This window comes from Phalangium opilio, unplaced genomic scaffold (assembly GCF_054372755.1).
Source record: "Phalangium opilio isolate 3A_F unplaced genomic scaffold, DU_Popi_V2 ptg000070l_1, whole genome shotgun sequence".
Classification (NCBI taxonomy): Eukaryota; Metazoa; Arthropoda; class Arachnida; order Opiliones; family Phalangiidae; genus Phalangium; species Phalangium opilio.
The window spans coordinates 11,261,982-11,287,033 of NW_028324182.1; the positions used below are offsets into that span (position 1 = coordinate 11,261,982).

At 36.7% G+C, this 25,052-nt stretch overlaps 1 protein-coding gene across 7 annotated transcripts in view; it reads left to right on the plus strand.

Annotated features, from left to right (window-relative positions):
- Window positions 1–25,052, plus strand: part of LOC149661622 (paired box protein Pax-6-like) — an 80,511-nt gene that overhangs the window by 41,523 nt on the left and 13,936 nt on the right. For 6 of the 7 annotated variants that reach the window (XM_089843144.1, XM_089843142.1, XM_089843143.1 and 3 more), the window contains one exon: window positions 20,995–21,554. In XM_089843144.1, the coding sequence (XP_089699270.1) occupies window positions 21,179–21,554 (376 nt within the window). In that variant the 5' untranslated portion in view covers window positions 20,995–21,178. Of the gene's footprint in view, window positions 1–20,665; window positions 20,763–20,994; window positions 21,555–25,052 lie in introns of those variants that run through there. The other variant, XM_089843141.1, reaches the window with a different exon arrangement.

The window sequence follows — 25,052 nt, forward strand, 5'->3', positions numbered from 1 at the left end:
CGTATTTAAAATAATTAATCTTTCTTCATCTATGTTTAATTTATTTTGTAATTTTTAGTAGGAAACCAATTGACGTTACTTTTAGGTAGTAATGCACAGCCATAGGCGCCATTTTTCTATCGTAAGAGGTATGAAGGTTATTCGCGTTAGTTTCAACTTACAGTAAAACACCTTTCACTTTATAGTCTATTTTTGTAAAGAAGGACATCTATCTATGAAGGACATTTTTAGACAATTTCTCTCGTATATACGCTTAGAGCATATTAAAAATAGATGTTCAAGCAAAGGTATAACTCTTGAAAGAACTCGCGACAGCAGGTTAGGTTAGGTCTACCAATACGCAATCCGACGCATAAAATCCTGGGATTGGAATTTGTATATATGCATCTAAAAACCGGGGGTTTAAAAGACCGCGATAAAAATTATTGCGCGAATGGAGAACCTTCCGACATCTAGGAAGAGGTATTCGATTCACATATGTAAGTTAGACGAGTTCACATTTATCGAATGGTATTTCTCGAAGTCTGTAAACTTTGACCTTGCCTATATAACGGGGGTATTTACTCGCATACTGTCTCACGTTATTCATTTTGAATGGCGTCTCTTCATACGCCATCCCATAGAGATGGGAGGAGTTACGGGGACGTGACGTCAATATTGGTAGTCTAAATTGTTAGGCCTTAGCTGACGACTTCCAATATGGTCGCAAAAACCAAGGTATGAGATAGGAGGGTGTGACGTCACGAGAACGTTCGTGGTAGCAGACTATATTAAAATCCAATAATAAGTAACGTGGTGCACCTATTGGCTATATATTTTTGTCCAGAGTTACCTCTTAATTCTACTGCATCTTATGATTTTTACTATACGAATCCATCATAATAGATATGGAAAAAATTGGACCCAAGTTCCGTGTCAACTGCCTGTAAAAAATGACCCGTACTCTTTTCCCAACAGCTGCTTAGGTCAGGCGCCGGCCGTTTAAAATGTAGGTATCCTCAATAAAAGATGAATTTGAGACAGCGGGGACGGTAACAAAAACAAGTAGTTGTAGTGGAAAATAATTGCCGGCGGTAGGACCGGGCATATTGTGGGTGGAATACTCACTGCTCATGTGTAGCTTTGCCTAGTTTGCTCACTCTCGTAGTATCAACAGCCTTTTACGTCCCCTTGAACCCAATGGCACCATCCAAATAACAATACGATATTTCTACCATTTATTACTGTTATTTCATCCTATGATATGATCCCTGAGAGTTTCAAACATGATTTCAACTCCAACGCTCGCTTATTATACCGGCGGTAGAGTGGGACGACTTGAACCTTTATTGTTTTCAATACCAGGTGCGTTTTTTAGAAACGTCGGAACGATGATGTAAAAAACTATGTATGTATATTTAAAGAGGTACTTAATCGTAACAAAAAGTATTTTTTGGAAGCACGTAAAATGTGCAAAATTTATTTAAATATTCATCCTTTAATCAGAAATAAAATTAAATAATTATAAATTTATTCTAAATGTTTTAAAATACACATTTAATAAATTTAAATATAGATTTTATCTTTTAAAGACGTAAAAATCGACTAAATTTTTAAACTTTCGCTAAGAATTTGAAAGAATACCTGAGTTTTTTCGAGCTATCCAAAAATATAACCCTAAATCATTGTCTTTTTCCGTCACAAATTTTCACCATGGAAAAAAATGTAGGAACTTTCAAACTATGCTTTTAGTTGAGCGTTGTTGCATGTTTTTTTTTCTGGACGTATATTGTTTGTTCGTATTTAAGTATTCCTTTGAGGCTAAATTAACTTTTAGTAAAAAATAATTCGTTGTTAGATCGCGGGGTCTAGAGGGTATATTTGGTTTCCAATTTTCTTCTCTTTTAAAAAAAACCAGCATTTCGTAGAAAGATTTTTGAAACGCCAGGTGTATGTCCACCATGTTACATTAGAAATAATTCAAATGTACGGTGTATAAACTCGTTCGGTTGAATCTATCTCCCATGCTAGTTAAAGATGATCACGAGCTCGTATACAAACTTCTTCTCTCTTCGGATAGATTAATTGCTCTCTACGTAAACCTCCCACGCTGTCCCGAGCGGGATTAAAAGGCATAACTCTTCGTCGATTTTCTTCTTTTTCTTTAAGTTTGTTCTTTGCTCTCTCTCTCTTTGGGCTATCGGGCCATCGGCTCGATCTATCAGGTGCCGGAGAATAATTAGAAATTCCTTTGGGTGAAGAAGTTAGGAAATTTAAAGGGGTTTTCCTTTTTTGTTATTTTTTAAAAATGGGATATAACTTTAATTGTTTTTCTAGAAAATACTCTAGGGTATCAATGAAGAGTTTGCACAAACAAAGATTCTAGAGAGTATGAAATTGAATTACATACAGAGTTTTGGTTTTGTTCGAGACATAGGTATCTTCTTTGTTATATTTCATCTTGAATTTTGTGAACTTAAGCCAGGTTTTAAAGGCAAGTGTTGAGGGTAAATAAGTTTTACCTTCGTCGAAGTAGTAAATGTTTCATTAAACGTAACCCATAATGTGAACGCGACTCTATAGTGCGGGTCTATAATGGAGCAACGCCGCCAGTACGGCGCTCTCTCAATTTTCGGCGGCGAAACCTAGCGCCATTTTTGGAGGTGCAATGCTGCCAGACACTTTACCTTATCAATTCTGATGAGTATTTTTTGGACTGATTGTCGGCAGCTATGAAGCGGACGATAATCAGTTACCAAAACCACTTACTGACACGACGTCAGCTATTCCAACTCAAAAGCTCTCTCCATAAATGGCGGCCGATCACCGTCACGTGATCATACTTTTGACGCGGAAAACGCCGCCTGATTCTTGAGACATACGCGGCTTTCGAATGTACCAATACTATATTTGAAATAAGGTTTGAAGCAGCTAGTTTCCATGGGAGTGGAGCTATCCGTCTATGGTTCTTAATCGAGAGGGGTCATCTATAGCAAAGGTCAAGCCTAATTTCCTGGTGGTCTCTCCCCCGCTTACTTAACATCGTTCCGGGAAAGGTGTTTCTTCTGAAAATGTGTAGTTTGGTTAGGCTAGCTCCCGCCAAATCCACCCTCGCACGGTAACCGTTTTATTATCCAAGTCTCTCTGGTTCTACTCCCTCTCTCGCGTGGTAAGGCCTAACGATACAACATCCTACTTCTGTAATAAAGTATATGGGCTAGAGTGAGCGCTTTTACCGGCTAATTAGGGTTCAAAAGGCGTCTAAAACACCCGAGTTACAGGTCGGGAAAGGGATCTCTTAGCACAGGGAATATAATAATAATGAATATACCTGGGATTTTATTTTTCTATACGCGTTTAAAAAGCCATAAAGACACCACCTGGTGTTTTGGGCTTCCTGTATAAATGTTAACCTCTGCTGTTATAAGAGTATATCTTTTATATTCTTTACTATCCCGAGTGTTATGAGATCGAGAAATAATCCTTAAGGATGACTGCAGTTTGAAGTATTTATTTTCTCATCTTTCTCACACCAAGATGTTTACTTTTCCAGCCATGTACTGACTGGACGCTGGATGAGGCTGGGTTTCCTACAGCGCCATCACGATGAAATATTGTAAGAACGAAACCCCCGGGTATTCTTTAACACGTGATACGTATCCCGCTTTTTAATTAGTCCGCTTCAAATAGAAGAAAGATGATGTATACTAAATTGCCCCCTTGGGTTTTGACTTAAAATGCTTATCGATTAAGAGAGCCGAGTTGTAGGTCGAAGAAGGTGCAATCGGGCGCGGGATTATAGGCCTACATAGTTTTTAGACTATGAGGATTGATACCATTTACACCAGGAGGCCAGGGTACTTGGCGGACAAAGTGCAGTACTTCGTAACTGCCTCCCCTCCTGGTGTAACATGTATCAATGCTCCTATTCTGAAAATTATGTATTCCGAACCTTGTTTTTTTTATTTTTTTAAGTTTTTGGAAGACGACTTTGGGAATCCGTTACGTGAGGAATGGAAATGACCCTGAGAGGTCAAGTCGCGCGCGGGCAAATAGGCCACAACGCGATGAATTAAGCATTATTCCAACGGGGAATAATAATAAAAAAAAAAGATGGGAAAAACGTGGAATGTTTACGGAGGCGCAAACATCGTGCCTTTCGGGAATGATTTTTTTTTCTTCAACAGACGGACTATATCGGCTGGGGAAAAAGTCTCACGACTAACCTGTAAGACACGGAATTGTGGGTGGATGTAAAGAGCGCGGGGGTGTAAGGGAATTCGTGGCTCGGCGATGCTCGATGCTCGACCTTTCGGGAGAAGAAGAAGAAGTGGGGGGGATGAGCAGGTGTAAGCGGAGGCAATATGATCATCGCGCCAGTTAATCGAATTAACGGAGCCAGTTCCGCACGCACGAATTTCCCATTGAAGGGGCGCTAAAGACCAACGTTTCTTCCCTATTACAATCTCCGCCTAAAGCCAATACGTACCCGCACCAACTTCATCTTTTCACTCTATACGCGCCATCTCTCATTCCCGCCCTTTTTCTTACTACTTGAAATTACTTAAACAGTAATCAGACTGCCCTGGCGACTATTAGCCCGCCATAAGGACCCCGTTTATACGGATATTTCTTTTATTTTTATTTTTTTTATTTTACCTTTCCGTATTTCGTTCGATTCTTGTTTACACGCATGCACAATTATTCGCCATCTATTCTGTAATAGAGTGGAACCTATTTGAGAGCGGATTTAGGTGCTAATAAAATTCTATTCTATTCATTAATTGGAACGAAACGAACGCCTACAAATTGCGTAAACGTTTATACAAGAGGGGGGGTTGTGTAAAATACCTTGTGATTAAATGAAAATGAGAATATATTACGTACGTACGAATGGACCACCGACCTTTTACGCGTATTAGTTAGTCATTTATACGTCGGGCGAATTTTGTTTTCTTGGGGGGGGGGGATAATTTTTAATGGTTTTGCAAATTTCTTTAAGAAAAAAATGTGAAATTTTTTTTGAAATCGACTCGCAGCCGGCTTTTGGAGAAATTAGTCGCTTCGAAGATTCCTTTAGTCACGATTGGATTTTTTCAAAGCAATTCGTCGATAAGGGCACGCGGATGGTTAAAGGTCTCGTCAAGAGCACCCATCTTTTCTTTTATCTTCCAATCGTTTCTCTCATACTCTCTCCCACCAGCGATTCTCCTCCATCCACGGCGGCGATATGCAATGCAACTACAGTTAAAATAAATCAGCAATAGCTCGCGCACGTTTCGGGTTTTTAATTCCTTCTCCAAAAAAGAAGAGAAAGATTAAAAAGTAAAATATTTTCCCATAAAACTTCGGGAAATAAACTTTTAAGCCGATTTATGCTAATCAGAGACAAGGTTTTTTATTTATTTTTTTCTATTCACGAAAAATTATGCGAGTTCAGATTCAGAAGTAATGATTTACATTTATTGCGGAGAGAGAAATTTTTGTAAAAACAGGAGATGAATTATTGAAATTACTTCGGGTGTAATTTACTTCTGTTCTTGCAGGTTCACTTTATTTCATAAAAAATATATATATACATAACTTTTTTTTGAATAATTAGAATTAAATTCTAGTTTTTGAGAAATCGAATAATCGCGTTTGTAACCTTAGGCGATTAAGGATTAAAATTCGGGAAATTCTGCTTGCCTTTAATCTTATATTCATATACATATATATATGTATATATTTTCATCATTAACGCCTAGCGATACAGTACATACAATACTACGGCGGAGGGACTTTTAATGTATCGTTCCGATATTCAAAGTATATATCTTAATATATTCAATATTAGGGCAATAAATTGAATTTTTGTAAATTCAAGAATCAAGAGTGTTTATAAAAATCGTGCTCGAACCTACGCTGATAAGAAACGGGAACGGGTTATATATTTAGAGAAAGATGAATATCCCCGTAATTAATTTCATTAAGTCAGATAGATTAAATATATAATTTATATTATAAAGAGCTACCTTATGAAATATATGGCGTTATTAGTTTTCCTTAAAAAAATAATAAGAATAGCGCTATTTAAAGTCACTCTGCTATAATTTAAATAAAATTAATTACTTTTCGGAATTATAATGATTTAAATAGAACTGATTTAGGTTTTTTTTTCTCCTTTAAATTCCTACGATGAAAGAGAACGTTTTAGAAATAGTAGATCAAATCAAATCAACCGTTTTAAACGATTTTAAATCATCATCTCTCCTGAAGGTTTTTTTTTATATCAGCTATTATTGCAAAGACGTTAAGCGAGTTCGATTTCTTGAAACGAAGAAATGAAAAGAATTCTTATTACATTATAGAGTTTAGTTAAAAGGCGTTATGTGTCGGTTAATTTCCCTAGTAAATGGTGGTGCCCTTAATGTATTGCTTGCCTATACTCCTCCGCTCTAGCCGTATTAACAGGTAACAGAAAGGTATAAAAAATTGGACAAATCAGATATGATTTATTACATCGTTTTATGATGAATACAGCGCGGCGCCGTATCAAGAAATAAAGCGTAATTGCTTATACGCTCATTTTTGGTTACTACCGTTTCGTTTCGTAAGAAAGCAAGGAGCTATATACAACTGTGAGGGGTTGGATAGTTAGGTATTTTTTTGGGAGGGAGTGAGAGATAACAGGAATTTAAAAGATTCTGTGATATTTTCTTTCTGCTGAATTTCGAAAGAGATGTGAAAATGTCTCTTATTTTTTTTTAAGCAAGTGTCTGATCTCTCTATTACCGCATGCTTTAGGGACCTTGTTATTTTGTATATACAAAGGTACACTTTGATGAAAAGAGACCGCCAAGCTTCTAATTCAGAATTATGTTTACGTTCAACCTTACATTAGCTTTCAGCGGAATATGCAGTAGTTAACCTTGATCAGATTAATGCCATTTTTTCTATTGTTATTTTGCATATTGGAGTGATATAATAATGCATTATAAGCTCCTAATGGTGCACGGCAGATATCTAGCATTACTTCACTTAGTTTTAGGTGCTGCATTTATTTTTGAATTTATAAATACTTTCACCGTTTATTTTCAAAGATTTAAAGGGACAATAATCATCATTAAATATTATATTTTAAGGCCTGGATTTACTATTAAAAGTCTTACATTTCATCCTCCATTTAAGAAGAAGAGAAATTCTTACACCCTCTATATTATAGAAAACTTCACAAAAGGGGTGACCTTGGAATTATTATTTTTTTTTCTTAATTCGAAATATGTACGGGAGCTGGCTGGGTCTAGTAATTAATTAAGAATTGTGCCAGGTATTGAAGCTAGGCTTAACACGGGTCTATAAGGGTCTACCTTTCAATAGAGAGTAGTGAGTTTCTATAAGAATATAAGAAAAATAAAAAGTCCTGGATAATATTGATTATTGAGATTCGCTACGCGGATAAATGCGTTTTATTGATCATCAATAATCTCTCGGATAATAATATAAAAAAAAATGAAAAAAAAAAATAAAACCTTCAGCGCGCCATAAAAATTTCAAAAGAATAAAGCCGCCGTATCTTTTTCATTATTATTACCCAAATTCTTAAATATATTCCTTTCTTAATTTCATTTGGAGAACCGTGTAACAATTAAAGCGTTAATTATAATTATTTTTCATGATATCCGCGTACTGTTCCCATAACGTCTATAATTTCCTTTCACGAATACCGTGTTAACAATTGCTATGTTTATTTTTTTTATTTTTCAAGTTAAGCTACTGGCTCATATCGTTTATTTTTAAAAATATGCTTTGAATATAACTAAAATAATTCTATATTATACAGTTTACAAGGTGTAAATTAAAGGACAAAGCTAATTGAAGTATTATTAACATATAGTAACGCTTTTGAGCTTAAGTAGTGCTCATCTAGTTATGGAAATATTACGTAGGAGAGACGCTAAACTAAACTATAAACAAACCTTTTCATAGGTTTTTTTATTTTAATGACTGTACACAAATCTCCACCATCGTCATCAGCTCTATTTGGTTCTGTATTATGGCATATACAGTACGTGTATGTATAGGAAAAAAATTCACTTTCACCAATTACATTGGGTTCGGGAAACTTGGCGAAAGAACTGTAATTTGGGGCAGGAAACTCCGACTTTAAGGGGCGCGTTATAGGCTTAAAAATGCGTTAGGTTCGATAGCTTAACGAGCGTCGGCCGAGAACCCACCGAAGCTGCGTGGATAGAAAGGAAGGGCTTTTTGAAAATCGATTCCTCCCACGAGTTTGTCCAAAGTCCCGGTGATCAAACAAATATTAAGAGAAGAAATAAAAAAAGAGAAGGGAACGATATTGCGCCAGCCAGGTCGAGGAATGACCAAACACGAACGCCCCGTGTCCATGGCAACGCGAACTTAACTCGACCCGATCACGTGAATCGATTCAATTATCCGGGCAACGCTTTCTTTTCATTGGACACACCGTCAACCTTTAAAGTTCCCTCTCGCACGCGATTCTTTCCGTGTTGACAAATGAGGTTACGACACCATCGTTGTCATAACAACAGCTTACCCCCAACCCTCGTCAACACTAACTGACCTAAATAGACATAACATAAATGATAATATCACCCAAAAAATAATATTTTAAAGATTATTCAGTTGTCTAGACAATCATAAAGTCATCACTTAAAGGGAATAGGAAAGATAATTATGGCATAAAATTTCAAAATAAATTTATATGCCCCTGTAAGTCAGCTTCACCCTGCTCATATCTGTATTGCAAGTGAAACATTTCTACAGGCGTACTATGGAAATTCAATACAAATTAAAACCCTATATGTTGGCATTTCTGTTAAGCATTGACGTGGAAAGGTTACGACATTTATACAGGCGTCTTTATGTCGTTTAATCATTACACTTAACCTTTAATGATCCTAGTCTTATTTTTTTATTTTTAAATAAAATTGTTTTAAACGTCAAGTAAATTTTATACCTAGGAATAAATTAAAAGTCAAAGGCAGACATAAAGAATATTTAAGAGAGCGTGATACGAGGCAGTCATACACGCGCGTAGACGCCCGACAACCTACCTACCTTTCTTTTATTTTTTATACATATAAATTTCGTCGTTTATTGCCTAAGTAATTTTACCCTAGAGCCATTAAGATGGAGGAAGATATTTGAAAGTCTATTATAGTTATTCAACAGGTAGGGTATAATAGGATCATAAGCAGCGCTCACCAAACACCCTTACCTCTCCTACCCTCTCTACCCCTCCATCGCCGCTTAAGTTACCCAGAAACCAAATTGATCTATAGGCATATATATACATTCCTAAAAGCTAGTTTCGCGTTAACTTTTTTGTCACCGTGGTACCCGAGGCTGGCTTTTCTGTCTCTTTTAACTGTTCTCGCCCTGAGCTAAAGTAGTACGACCTTTTTTACCCCCCTTAATTTTCTCGGTCTTATAATCTACACAATTTAGCAAATTTAAAGGGAGAGTATCATCAAAATATTATGAATAATTACGTAGTTCTCAGATTATTTTTTTCTTCTAGTTTAAAATATTTACAGTTAATCGAATTTAGTACGTACATTTAAGCAGTTTATGCATTTTATTTACATTGCATTTCTTTGTAGATTGAAACGTGTAAATTTTTAGTTACTTGATTGAGCACACGTATATAAGGAGATTAAAATATAGTATTATTAACTATATGAAGAATGAGATAGGAATGGTGTGTATTGATTACAAACATGGCTGTTTATACAATTCAGTGTTTACTACAGCTAGGTTCTTTTTTACCGATTAGATAAAACAATAGACCAAAGATAAGATTAAATTATAGACAGTAATGACGTCATGGAAATGAAAAATCTACACTTTACACCGATTACACCAGTTCTTAACTAAGTTTAAAAACGTTCACACCGTTTGCACTGATTTAAACGAAAAGTTGTATAGCTGAAATTGTCCCTTTAAAATCCCCCATTAGTCGTTGGCTTTTTATTTGGCCGGAAGGCAGAAGCTCGGTACCTGTCGAGGGTGCGTTGAAAATTGTGATCTCTGATCACCAAACTTGCAATTAGGAATCATTAAAATGCCTTGCAAAAAGTCTCTCTCTCTCTCTCTCTTTCTACGTACGACCCCGCTCCTTCATTTTTTTGATTATTCCTTCCCCCCTCCCTACTTGGTTTTCTTTTTCTTTTTTTTTTGGGGTTTGGCTATCTTTTGAAGAACTGACGATGTCTACTACTTTATCTAATGCGCGCACCACCGCAGTACCATGATCGTTTAGTTGGTTATATGACGAATTCCAATATTCGGTTGTTTTTTTATGTATAAATTTTAATGCATAGGAGACATTTTTGGTTCGACGGCTACAGGGGATGAAAGGAGGAGGAGGGGGTGAAAATATTAATCATATATTCCATAAAAATTTAAAGAAAAACATTAATGACGTACGTTTACCCGTTAGGCTTAATAGTTTTAATAAGGAGGGATCTTTCCATCAGGATAAATTCACATGAAGTTTACATGAACATGAAAGAATCACCAATTTAATTTTTAGAAACATTTAAGTAAACAAACTTGGATTCGGGCATCCTTTATTAGGGCTTATCTTATCGATACAAAAAGACGTAAATGATGTTGTTCTATAAAATGATAATGAATGCATTTAGGACAGAAGTAGCACCCATAAAGAACAGTTTCTTTGATTACAATCAACAAAATTATGGCGAAGTAATATTCCACTGTAGTTAGTTCTCTAGACTCGGGTAAAGATTAAGACCCTTTCTAGGGTAAAGTGGTCCTTTAAAGGGCTATTTTTATTGTAAGGGCGAGGTTAGGAGTTAACTAACGTGTCTTAAACTTTGGTAGTCTGTAGTATTGCCAAAGCTGGCAACATGTAATATGGTCGCCCAGATAAGAGGGTGTAATTCCTAATGACAAACATTTTCCCAAAAAAATTCCATTTTCTTTCAGTGAATGTTTTGTGCAATTTCCCTTTCCCCAAACTTGGGTATTTAAAAAAACATCTATGTATGTCCATTGAGGTTTTATTATTTTTATATAGTTATATAGAGATGGAGAGAGGTGAAGGAAGGGAGGTGCAATAAAAGAGATAAATTTACACAGAGAGAAGAGAGAGAGATAGATGGAGATTTTTTTATTACTCCGAATATTAACAGGGGAAGGGGGGGGGGATTAGTTACCTTCGTAGAAGTTTCAAAGGTTTTTGATCGAGGGGGGGGGGTAAAAAGGAGCAGGGAGATCTAAAAAGAGACGACTATAATTACCCGTAACAGTAGCCGAGCAGGGTTAAGCTTGCCAAAGGGTAGGCAAACCATTAGCGAAGACGCGGCGGTTTTCGCATTACTCGAGAGAGAACCCCATAATAGGGCGGACGGGGGCAACCCGAGATTAAAAACCGGTTTTTTTTCTTCTTCTTCTTAAAGATAGAAATAGATGCTCCTCCTGGCCCTTTATCCATATTATTTCTATACGCAACACACTCCATTTTTATCAACTGATAATTTTTTATTTTTTATTTTTCACTTTAATACTTCTGCATGCTCATTTAGAACATCTAAGTCGAATTTTGTACGATGTTGGTAGAGGTGTCTTATGTATGAAGTCAAGTGAAAAATCTATACTTATTACATGTAGGCATAGTAAAAATAGGCGGTTAACGTTTGTGTTACAATTCCAACTGACTATCTCTTGAAAATTCAACAGAAATATGCCTAAAGACTAAAGGTATTGGCGCGAATACTTGAAATTGCGCTTTTCTTTTTGAAGCTGACATATCGACTTATCCGAAAAGTACACACGTTGTATTGTTTTTTCTATGCATATTATTATTATTATTATTATTATTATGATTATTATCAAAGGATTTGAAAACCTGGCTTTTGTTGTGTCGGAACCTCCTCCGTTACCATAATTTATTTCCTCGTCTTATTTAGCAATTAAACCTCGTTCGCGACTAATTTTTGGGATTTTTAGTTCGACCGCGCCGCGCTGTTGTTACGGGTCAACTACTTTATCTTTTTTTTTTGTTATAAACGAGACACGGCAAACCGTCAATTTAATTAATTTCTATAATAATAAAATCGTAAAAATTACTTATACGCGCTGGGACAATTATAAAACTCGTAAGTAGCAACTAGCAACCAGCTCGCTGCTTCTTAGAACTTGTATTTTAATCATCAACCATCCGAGAAAATCTTAATTTGTAATTTTTTTCTTTTTAGGAATACAATTAAGCAGCACGACAATTCGTGTAATAAATCGAGCAGACATGTTTTAATTAACATTATCTCGTTTCGTGTAACTTTATCTTCAAATTAATTATTATTCGTTTGACCTGGCAATTATATATACCTTCAGGGTTATTGGCATTGTAAGACACGATGATTTTATTTCAAATGATTTAGCAGTAGAATTTGAACTCTACTTTGTTCAGGGGGAAAAGAAAAAACTGTTCAGGGAATATTCGGGAATGAATAATAATAATAGTAAAAAAAAAAAAAAAAAAGAAAATGATGTTTTAAGAAAAATGATCAAATTATTGTTTGACTCCGGGGCTAGGCTGTTTTCTCTTAAAATAGATGATGGTCCGAATAATTCGTATGGTTTTGGATGTTATTTTCCCATTCCATTCCATTTTTCTGGGGGTAGTTCAACCTCCCATAGCTTATATAACGCATTGTTAAAAGAAAATTATATTTGGCGGGTATTTTTTTTTTCTTTTTTTGGCTTTTAGTGCCAAATTTGAAACGATTGCTGGGGCCAAAATTGTAGTTTTCCTGGGTTAACTCTTTTCATAAATGTACAACTTTTAGTTATGACAGAATTCAATCATTTTATTTATTAACACCGCGAGGAATCTTTATCTATTTCCCATAACGTTTTTGGATGAAATGGACCGGTTCATCTCATTTTTAAAAATAATAAGTGTTTTTGAAAAACATGGAATATTTCCTGAAAAACTTCAAATTAATTAATTGTTAATGGCCTGTAGTAGATTGCGCTGCATCGTGTTTTATTTTGGGTGTAAACGTATGAGATGCTTTAGAACTATATATATACCAATCTACCTGTTGTCCATGTATGGAGAAACGTATCTTTAAACATTTTATTTACCTTCTGCGTAGAAGATAGGACTTTTAGCTTCTGACCTCCCTGCTTGATTTCTCCCCGTGCATGACGCTCCATGGCGACACTAAGGACCATGCAGAGTTTATGTTCTAGGTAGCTGCTAGTAAGATAGGTGGTTTCTTCTAGCCTCTGGACACAGGGTGCGTGGCGAACTGAGCTTTTCTAAACCTAAAATTTCTAACTCCTCGAAAATCGTTAGCAATTTTTACCCGGGACCGATAATTTCTAGATAAGGTGTATATATATATATATATATATATATATATATATATATATATATATATATATATATAAGAAGAATTTTAATGCTTCGAAATTTATGCGATTCAACTTGGGTAGAGATAGTCTGCGGTTTGGTTTTAGACTCCCTACCTGAGATGCCAATTTTCTCAAAGAGAAAAAAAAAATTGAAACGATTGGAACAGCTTTACGAGGGAGCTTGAGCAATTATTTTTCGTAGGTGAGCTATTTCTTTTTTTGAGCCCCGTTTCGTATATACCGAATAGAGCTTAACACATTTACCTGGCGTAGGTTGATACTAAAGGGTATATTTCGTTTCTTTTTTTATACTATAACAACTTACTGTTGAATGTCGATTTTTTTGGCTACAAGTATTCTCTTCAATTCCAATTAGCGTGGGATTGGAAGTTGTCACGTTTTGAGTATCGTAAATACTTCAAACTGTTTTTTTTTTCTTTTTTTGTGTCAACCGCGTGCCCAGGTTATCCAAATAATGCCACACGATATCAGAATCCTTATCCAAAACATGTAACAGTTTCTGATTATCTAATTCTGTCAAGGGATTAAGGAGATCGTGTCAGAATCAGAACGGGCCTTAAGTTCAGGGTTTAAATTATTGAACGGTTGCTGTTTAGATGTATACTATTATTGACGAAAAATACACATAATTTTTAATCTAAAGTTTTTGGTTTATTTCAAAATTAAACTCCAAAAAAATGTTTAATTTTTGAACTAGCGTATTAATTAAGTTTTAACTCAACTTCCATTGCATTAATTTTAAACATTAACAATAATCCCTTTAGGCTTAAAAATATTTTAAAGGTCCCTAGGCTTTCGTAATGAAGTTTATCTCACGGATTGATAGATTCAGATTATTTAATACGAAATTTGGGGGTAGCTGGCGCGAGTTTTTTTGTCTTTAGTAAGTCTTAAGGGGTTAAAAATTATAAAATTACAGTCGACGACCTTGGCGTAATTAAATGAATGTGGTATTTTTTAATTTGAAATTTATTTATATATATAAAAAAAGTGCTGTAGGGACGTTCCCTTTTGGTTAGTACCCCCATTGCCATGGCTCCTTAAAGTCTATTATTTGATGAAAAGGTTTAATTCTATTTCTCAAATTTTTATTGTACACGTATAAAGGGGGTCATTTAAATTTTATCGACGGTTTAATTTGTAAACGTCACGACGAGGTCAACTCTTTTGCCGAGGATATTGATTAGTTTTAAATCCATTCGCTCATAACTCGAATCGAGGAAGGACTCGGATATCGGGGGTATTTAAGAAAGAATAAGGAATCGCACGCGGATATGAAAGAAAACTCCTCCTTCGCGTTTGACGTCAGGTGCCATATTAGCCAACGAAGAAGCCCGAATCACGCCCGAAATCCTTATGTTCGCGGTAACTTTTCTCTTACGCATTTTGATAAATTATAAGCTAATTCCCTGGTAGGACGGGTTTCACCCCTCCCTCCTTCCCCCTCCTCCCTCGTGCATGCATGTTTCGATATATCTAGAATTGAATTGAATCAATTCTCCCAAGAATTCAAGCTGCGACTAAGAAATCTCCAATTTTATGGTGGAATTCATAAATGTTGGACGCAACGCATGCAGTTTAGTACAGGCGAAGGCAGGGCGTCTACGTGCGCGAACGACCTGTCTTTTGCGCACGACGCCCTGCCTTCGACTGTACTTAATTGCGTTGCGTCCGGCGTTTATGAATTTCACCTTAAATTAGGCGACGTCAACCTAAGGTCTTGGTTTTGCCATGATGGGTTCGATTCTTTGGAACCAGGTGTATTTATTTTATCATATTTATAATCATTAAGTAAAAGAGGGCCTGGAGTAGTGACTGATTAATTCCTCGTGTTTTAAATATTAGATATTCATATAACTGTTAAACAAACTCAGGGTTTCATCTGTAAGCTCTACGCGTATATTGCCTCATCCCCCCTCCGGTTTAAATTCATCCCCTAACTCCTTCTCTTGAAAATTTTAAAGTATCAAAAATCGTAAATATCAAACGCCAGCCAGGGTCGTAGGCCAATTAAACACCCAGCGAATATACTCGCTTCGAAATAATATAAGAAAAAGAAATCAAATTAATTTCGCCTTAGGGCGTTTTTTTTGGAAACATATATTCCAATACGGACTAACTCAAGCCTTTATCTCGGCCATGGGGGATCTCTGTATTCAAGAAAACTCGTCGTGGAATATGCTTGGTATATATTATATCACTGGTCGCACGGCGCTCCTCTCCTAAGTCTTCTTCTAGAACTCTATCGTTTTAAAAAAATTATTATTTTTGTTCGGCGGGCGCGTTAATTTTTTTTTCTTCTTCTTTTTTGCTGGAGTCGAAACAAGAGATTTGGTTCCCTCTAACAGTCAGCTACAATGAAATAGGTGTGAAAAAGATTGGAGCGAATTAAAGTGAGCCAAACAAAAGGCAACCGCGGGCGCCTGCCTTAATTAATATGAAAGATGCGTCGTGTGCATCATGCGTATAATTGCCTCTCCATTTTTCATTTAATTTTTTTTCTTTTTGTTCCTGGCTGGGCTCACTTGGGCTTTTAAAAGGGAAGATGAAATTGCGTTAAAATGCTGTATTTTTTATCAGATTGCGTTGTTCTTGGTGTTCTTTCGGAGCGCTCTGTGAAATTTGGCATGTTCCATTTGGGTTCGTGCTCAACCCAAGATCCGCTTCGAGCTGATCTGTATTATAATTTAAAAGACATATCATTTGTTAAATAAGCGTGGACAAGAAAAATAATCTTAAAACCTCTCTAGAAATGAGAGATAATTTTTCTTTGAGCTGGTCTAATAGTTTTTGTCGTATTTGATGAAGAAATAGTAGAAAATCATGAGAGATCGTGGCTATTTCCCAAGAATAAACAGATTTAATTTTAACTTTTGTAATAATATTAATACAATGTTTCAACTTCACTTGAAAGGACAAGCTTTGGAGTATCTATTTCCCCATAAAATTACGATAGGAGTTATTCTCGTACATTTTTTTTTTAATTTGGCCGCGGCGGTGTGACAATATAAACTATACTTCCATTGTATTTGCTTTATTTTTTTAATTTTTCACGTCTCTAAAATGAATGGAGAAATAATTAGTCGGAGAAAGCGTCTGGGCTTACGCCCTACCAGTGTTAAACGTCATTTCGGGTTCACCGAATCGCCCCCGAAACTCACTCTTTAAAATTCATAATTAATTTATAAAAGCAAGCACCCCATCCCCCTTTTTTACTACCCCCTTCACGTCCTACCTGCTCCTACACCTTTTTATTATTTTAAATATTATATAGTGTAAATATTGTTTATTATTGAGCAATATCCGTGGGAACGCTTAAAATATAAGACTGGTAGCAATTTTTAAAGATAAATTTATAATGTTCAATACAAACTTCGTGGGAATATTAAAACGCTTTCTTGTACAGTATAAGGAGATGGGGGTGTGAGGAGGAGAGATAAATGATTAGAAAAGAAAAAAAAACATTAAATAATGTTCCTTTTTTATTATTAAGTATGAATAGTCCAATTTAAACTTACACGAAAGATTTGAATCAAAAAATCGTGATTTTTGCTTTGGGAAAAATTTTCCAACTATAAAGTATAAGCGAATCATAGCCCGCGCATTTTTATTTTGTGCGATAGCGAAATGTTTTTCTTCAAGAAAAGAGCGAATTTAATCTCATTAGCCACTTTAGATAACGTGTGTTCGAAGTTAAAGGGGTCCCCTGGCCAATTCGTTCGTGAAATGCAGCGTGAATGGATTCGTGATCATTCTGCCATTGATTGCCGGCCAATTATTATTCCCCCTATTCTTAACCATGGATGGCAACGCCGCTGACATTTTACTTTGAATCATTCAGTGTTATTCTTACAAAGATGAGCAGAGCACATAAGTTCATTGAATCGTGAAGGATTTCGTGATCATTCTGCCACTGATTGCCCGTCTATTATTTATTTATTCCTGCACTTTCTTTAATCAAGGTGATCATCTCATCTGACCACGAATGCGGCGTGATTTTTCGCGCATTGTTAACCCCTCTCCCCTTTATCTTAAGCTGACCACGAAGTTTTTTATTACAATTCTTACTGGTTTAGGTAGGTTCATTACGGACTTAAGTTTAAGTTTTTTGGTGAAGAGTTTCAAAGAGTTAGTGGACGTCAGTTCGATCACTATGATTTCGTGATCATCGCGCCACTTACTAACTGACCTCGCTGCAAAGTAACTATACGCTATTTTAGGTCAGTTTTACGGAAATTACCAAGGTGTACTTTCATTAGAGTTTCATTCCCACGACTGCCAATTATTCTCACTTAAAAAAACTGTATAAGAGGAAATTTTGGAGAGCGTTGAGCTCGCTCCCTCAAAACACTTCTTTGGGAGCTTGAAAATTCTCGAATTTGACAGATCGAGCTGCGGTTTGGGTATATTATTCAACAACGGGAAAAGGAGAATAGCTAGACGAAGGCATTAAGTTGCCGCCGTTTTCTAGTATAATTTTTGTTCCCTCACTAGCTTTTAAATCAAAGCTTTAGCACGCTTTTTTATTTTGAAGGTAGTAAGGGGGAAGGATGAACTTTTTTTAACCAGAAACCTTAGGTAGTTCGGCCAATTGGACTTTTATAGTACGTGAGCGCTCATTGAAAAAAGGCGAAATAAGCGCCGCCGACGATTTTTAAAACTCTTGATTCTAAGAAAGGGAAAAAAGGTCTCTCTCTCAGAGTCTTTTTCTTGAAAAGGAAAGAACTTTTATTTTATTTATTTTTTATTTTTTCTCTGTGGCGATGCTTTTGTGGATTCACACTCAGGCTGACGCGGAAGGCTATATCCACGAAGTTAGAGACTAGCATTATTGTTCGACCCTCGCCCGGAATAACTAGCAATTACCTAAGAAGCCCGGCTGAACGGCTACCGAACTGACGCGTTCTCTTTCTCTCCCTCTCTCTCTTTTTGAAACTCCAATGGGTCGAATATAACGAGATTGCTGCAACTATATTCGTAGGCTTACGATACTACATTATACCGCTAACTTACCGACCCCCCGCCCCAAAGGTCTACTGAAATACCGAATATCAATTTTTCCCACGCCAAGGTTATGAATTCTGAAAAACCAACAGATGCGATAAATATTCTCTTATTTTATTTTTAAACAATTTTACTATACAACTACATTTGATTTCAAAATCGTTTACATAAACCGTATAAACTAGCGCCTTCCAAGGTTAGATTTAATTCGTTTCGACGCAAACTAACAGCTAGCTGTGATATATGACATGCGTGGTAAGCCAATCAGGTTGATTAAAATTGTTTGCTTAGTTTTGGTAAAATTAATATAATTTGAATCTCCAAGTACCATTTTTTTACTATAGATGCTAGAAATGGGTACTATTTCACTGCCCCTTTAGAAATTGGAATGTGGTTAGTTAGAGCTAGAAAAGGAAGAAGAGTTTTAAGAGTAAAAAAAACATCTAAGGAATCATTCTTCTTTTTCGAATTGCTCGTTGAATTTTTATCCTCCGAAAATACAATAAATCATAAAATGATTTTTTTCTCCTTAAATGGAAGACAACCGACACAAAGCCCAAAACTTTAAGAGGAGCCAGAAAAATCTTCCCAGTCGCATTAACGGGGCTGAGAAATTTCAAATTTAGTTTATCCGGGTGGATATAAACTTTTTTCGTGTTTACAACTATCGCGGAGTGATTGAAAAATACAAAATCGCAAACCTCCTCCGTTGTCTGAAGAACTCTAAACAAGTATTAGGGTAGCTACCCCTCGAGAATGTTTTCTTTTTTATTATTATTTGTATGGGAAAGTAATTTGAACGTAATCCATTGTATTCATCATTCCCTTGGCCCGTAATAATTGGTTCGCTCAAAATCACCGTATACTCATTGGTATCTATTGAAAACTACAGTCTGCAGCGCTTAAATTACTACCAATGTTTCGGTACTTCAAAATATAGGTATAAGTTGCGTAAAATACTAACGAATAAACAACCGTATGCCCTTGAAATTCAAAATGTTATTAGAATTAGGATTTAGCTGCAGTTTTAGTTTTCAATAGCGTGTTTTGGAAAAAAATGTCATTTGAAAATCTATGCTAGTAGATCGTTAGATTCGAGGGTAAGTTTGCGCTTAGTCGTCTATATTGCAAGTTTCTAGCTTGCCATAAAAATCGTATAGTTGAAGTTGGTATAAATCAAAATCTGACTCATTCTCCGATGCAGGTTTAAAAATCTACCGGTGCATATTTTCGTGATTTAGCTTGTGGCTTTGTCGACGATTAAACTTAATCTGGCGCTCTGCCGGCAATTGAAAAAATAATTGCCAAAATAATCCCGACAACTCGCGTATGTACAAGTGTAGGCTAGATTAGGGCGAAGTATTTTGAGGGGGATGACTCGAAACCCGCTTTTAATGCTTAAGTAACGAGTAAACGCGACTTCTCTTTCAATTTCTTAAGGGGAAGAAAGTCTGGGTCTGGCTGGACATACTCGGAGATTAGAAGTTTTTAAGAGAGAAAACTCTCACACACTCGGAGTCTAACGATCTCTTCTCTCTCTCTTTCGATCGCCGAGTTTCTTGGTTCGATCCAGCAACCCTCGGCCGCTCCTGCTGCGGGTTTAATCAGCTATATACTATATAAAACTCGTCAGATGAAGGAAAAATTAAATATAGAAACTTATAATAAAACGCTGAGGCGAAGTTATCATTAGACTTTGGTGGTGGTGGTTCAACCTTCGGGCGTTTCGTTCGGTCAAGCGAGGCGAGATTCGAATTCAACTTATTTAGGAGATTTCGGGGCGCGTACGTACGTACCTACGAATTCTTTCTTAATTGGTGACTATACGATTAGCGCGTCAAAATCGACGACCCGTACCCTATCTCGACCCTCCTTCGCCACACCGCCAGCAGCAAGCCGGCCGCCGCGTCTTCTTAATCATTGGGGTAATTCATCTCGTCTTCTTACCCCCCCCCTCAATCCTCCTTTAATAATCGAGCCTAAGAAAGTACCTTCGCAGCCCCCTACCCATTTTCTCTGAAAGAGATTGCTGAAAAAAAGTGAGACGTTTTTTCGCGAGAACGAATGGATGGCGCGAGAGGTGGAAAGATCAACAAGTTGACGAGTAGAGCCAACGATTCCAATCGCGATTCCTCGCGTTGAAACGCGCAAGTTTTCTTAGTTTCTCACACTCAAGAAAAGGAGAGACGTTAGGAAAGTTAAAAGTTCGAACGGCGTACTCTCTCTCTCTCTCTCTCCCTCGCTCGCTCGCGATTATAAGTGCTTCTAAACAAAAATATCTGTTTTAAAATCTCTGACGTCCCATAATGACTTCAGTAAATAATTTGTTTTGATAATTACACTTTGGGGTAAGTTAAGGAATTAATTGTTATAGTAATATACTCATAATTATGTCTGAAAATTATATTTGTCAACGTAATAGTTTATAAGAGCGCGTTAAAAAAGAGTCGATTGTGATTTGTTAATTTGAACTCCCAAGTTGATAATTACGAAGTTTATCGTTTTGTTAATGAAGTTTAATGTATCTTAATCGTCTTTTGATGGTTTACTAAACAAATTTTTTATTTTTATTTTGTATAGGTGATTCTATTAAAGATAAATCATTCGTCGGTCAAGTACCGCCGCGATTGAGCCGGGACGACGTCCGTGTCATGAATCGTTTCTGAGTAGAAACGATACCATCCATCACCCTTCCGCCGAATTTTTGGACAATTTGCTGAAAGAAATTTGGGGTCGGACTTCGACCCGCCAGAGTTCGGTTTTGATGGACTTGACAGTGCCTAAACGGCCCGCCGTTCCCGCCTCACCGGACCGGCTCTCTACTGGCAGCGGACTTTCAGTTTGCAGTCCCAGCACGTCGGTCAGTCCCGAGCCTCGATCGCCTTCTCTTTCCGGAGGTTCGAACCAGCATCCACCATCGACGCCTTTGAGACCTAGTCCTCAATTGCCTTTCTCTGGTTCCGCTTCTCCGGGAACCACTCATTCAAACAATATGGTCCATTTTCCGAGCACCGCCGTTTCGGCTCCCTCCTCCGTTTCTCCTCATCGTCCGGAACTCAGCCCGGCCGCCGCTGCCGCCGCCAACCTCTTACGATCATCCGTCGAAGGGGGTACTCCTATACCCGCTGGATTATTACCCGGTAAGTCTACCTCTCTAAATTTATCACCTTTATATATGAAATGTACATAGTCTTTGCGAGATCTAGTATAATCCTCCTCTAGAGCAATTTTCAATAGCTAGGCTAATCGCTCAAGTGGCTCTATTTTGCAGAGTACCCTTGATTAATTATTGCCTGTTAACACTTACACTCGTACCAACGTACAACTTTCATTATTTTTAATATTTCACCACAAGGTTTTGACCTTAGATTATCAAATTACCATATCAAAACAGTATAACGAAATGTTGTGATCCTGCGTGTGCACTGTTTTCATTGCCATATAAATTAACGTATCGGTAATTCAGCCTAATTCCTCGCTAACTTACGAGATAATTAAGCTATATAAATATTGTTTTACCATGCATATCTCTCGGATCAACGATTATGATATTAGTAGTTAATTTATAGAGGATGTAAGCGTAAATTGCTATAAATGATTAAGGGCTGAATTATGTTATGAATAATTCCGTATTGAAAGTATCGAGGTTTCTGCTTCATATTCGACGATGATACGACGGTTTAACCGTATACATGAGAGCTTAATTTTGTTTGAATCTTTTAATGTTTTCGCTTGAAAATTATTTCTCCTTGAAACTGTAAACCTGCAATTCTAATAAGTAGTCTGAATTGAGTAAAAGTTATTTATGTAACAATAGCGAAATTATTGCCACCTAAGTTGACGACCGTTAAGGTTGGATGTCAATTGTGAAATTGAAAGTCTTGCTATACAAGTGTCCTCAAACTAGTTTATTAGTACACCGCTGTTTCGTAGTATATGCCTAACCTTTTGGCATGACAAACAAAAGTGTAGTATGGCTAATGCGAAGAAAGGTCCTTGGAACAACATAAATTTGATCCCAAATATGAGTAGAAAACTCAGAAATGTGTCAAGTTTAAAATTTGTTTTACCCTCACTTACAACTGTTGCAGAGTGACGTCAGTAAATCGCGTGATCCGTGTGCTATCGTATCGTTAGCAGGTATTTCTGCTCTCATCCTATCGGTAAATAGACTAAGTATAGTCGTGCCCTGGATTGTACGCACTTTGAACTCCTCTACATTATGACGCGCAAAAATTATAAACTACGTATCTATTTACGTGAATACAAACCTTGGAACTGAATGTTTTCAGGATAAAAAATGTTTGGATATCCCTTTAGTTTCAGTGCCTTATGAATTAACAGGTGCGAATGGTACAGCTTAATTTCATTTGTATACCAAGAGAGCCGTTTTATAAATACTATTTGTTATGGGAGCTATGCACTTCTCCGCAGTATTATGCGTGAAAATATTGGAGTGCGTACTGCGTATGCATTTACGTGAATACTAACCTTGGAACTGAATGTTTTCAAGATGTGAAAATTACTTTTATTTCATATACCCTTCTTGCAAAAATGTTGAGAATCTAAACTGGAGTGTTGTTAGGTGAAAAAACGCTTTTAAAATTAATTTAATTCACTCTAGAATTGAATAATTTCATCTAAATTCCGAAATTGCTAAAAATTGTCTACAGTTTAATCTGTATATTTCATATGATACAATTCGAGTTATATGACAAGGATAATAGCATGCATATACCGTTATTAAATATATTTTAGCTCCGGTTAACTTTACGCTTCAGCTGTTACGATTGGAAAACTATTATTACGACATCTTGCGTGGAGAGGTTTACTGATAGGCCAGGCCCATAGGTGAAGTTTTAACGCGATTTGTGGATGACGGTAAAGAACTGGTTAACCAATAGCACCCCAGATTGTCCTTGTAGTTAAGTTCTAAAAGCGGTGCTCAATATCTTTACCTTCTCCCCATGGATCAAACATCAATTCATAAATAAATATAGACCGATCCGATAAAATCTGCATTAAAATATTTATTCTAATGAAATATATCTCCCTTTAATTTAATGGAGTAAGATCCCGTGGCTATACAGCTACTGTGCAAAAAGATATTCATCAAAATTCATCCGTATATGTTTTATATTATATTCAACAAGTTCGTTCGAGTCAATTTTATCAAAAGAGCTGCATGCATGTTACAAGATAATATTTAAATTTTCTAATCGTAATTTTATTTTAAGCATAGGTATAACGCCCGTGGGGTAATTACTCAAATTTTCTTCGCGTAGAGCTGTCTGCTGGTATCGTGATACAGTTGCCAAAAACATTTAAAATGCAGACGATTTGTTGCAAAACACCGAATTAAGTTAGCTATTACTGGCGTTCACCTTGTTTACCATTTCGCGATTAAGAATGCATCATGCATACATACATGTTTTGTTAGTATGGTTAATGATTCAACCTGTCGTTGGGTGCCAAGGCCTTGTCGACTATTCCCCCTCACCTATGATGATGAACCTAGCTCGATTCGTATCACATATACTATACGCCCAGTCATTAACGAGTTTATATAGATGGAAAAGAATAATTTAAGCTCATGCATGGTGCAACGATATGATCCCCGGTCTATTTGGTGTCGTCGTCAAAAGACGCGTAACCCAGTGCGCGAATAGGAAAAAAAAAATAAAAAGGCAACCAAATAGAATCGAATTTTAGGTATATTTAAGACGCCGCCGCGTTTTGGAATCCCGTTTAGCCAAAGGCGATCGAGCTTTCGAACCTCAAAGTTCAACACGCGATGGTCGCGCATAAAGGGAGGAAGATCATTTTTCCTTCGTTTTTCCACCTTAATTGGTATCTCGCCGCCGCCACTGCCACCAGGAGGCTCGGCTAAGGATAGGCTGGAAATTGAGAGGGGGGAATGACGTTTTACGGTGACTTCTTTCGCCCTGAAGGTACAGATATTCATATACGCCAACAATTATTATGCACGCAAAACGATTTAATCTTCGAACGCGACGAGATGAAATGAATATTAGACGACTATAGTCCTGTTCTTAGAAACTGAGACGACGGTTGGACACTTGCCGTATAGCGTAATACGATCCTTAAACTCGTAATCTCGAACTCTAGCACATTGTCCGATCATCCGGTAACAGTATCGAAATATTGCCTTGTTCAAACGAGCAATTACCGTATGGTGGTATAAGGTTTTTATAACGGAGGGGACCAATACTTTACGCGGTGACTCCACCTTGATTAGCCCACTAGGCAAACGTATAGACGCGACACGTATACTGTACCTTACGGACTAATGATTCTTAGAAACTCGCGATGCCCGCCTCAATTTTAGAAACCTATTCTATATTAAGTTTGGTAAAGAGAAGAAAAAAGTACTTTCAGAAGCCGTAAGTCGAGTGATACACGTAGATACTAATGATTTTCTTACTTCATAGCCTGTAATTCGCTCCTATGCATATTTATAAATTATATTATATGCCGCGGAAAAAAGCGAAATGATCGTAAATTTATAATCTTGCCCAGAAAAAAAAACGTCCCATACCCATTTGGTTACAGAATTACAATTTTGCAATCCCCCAAATATACGCTTCATTACAATGATATTCACGTTTAGCTTCCAG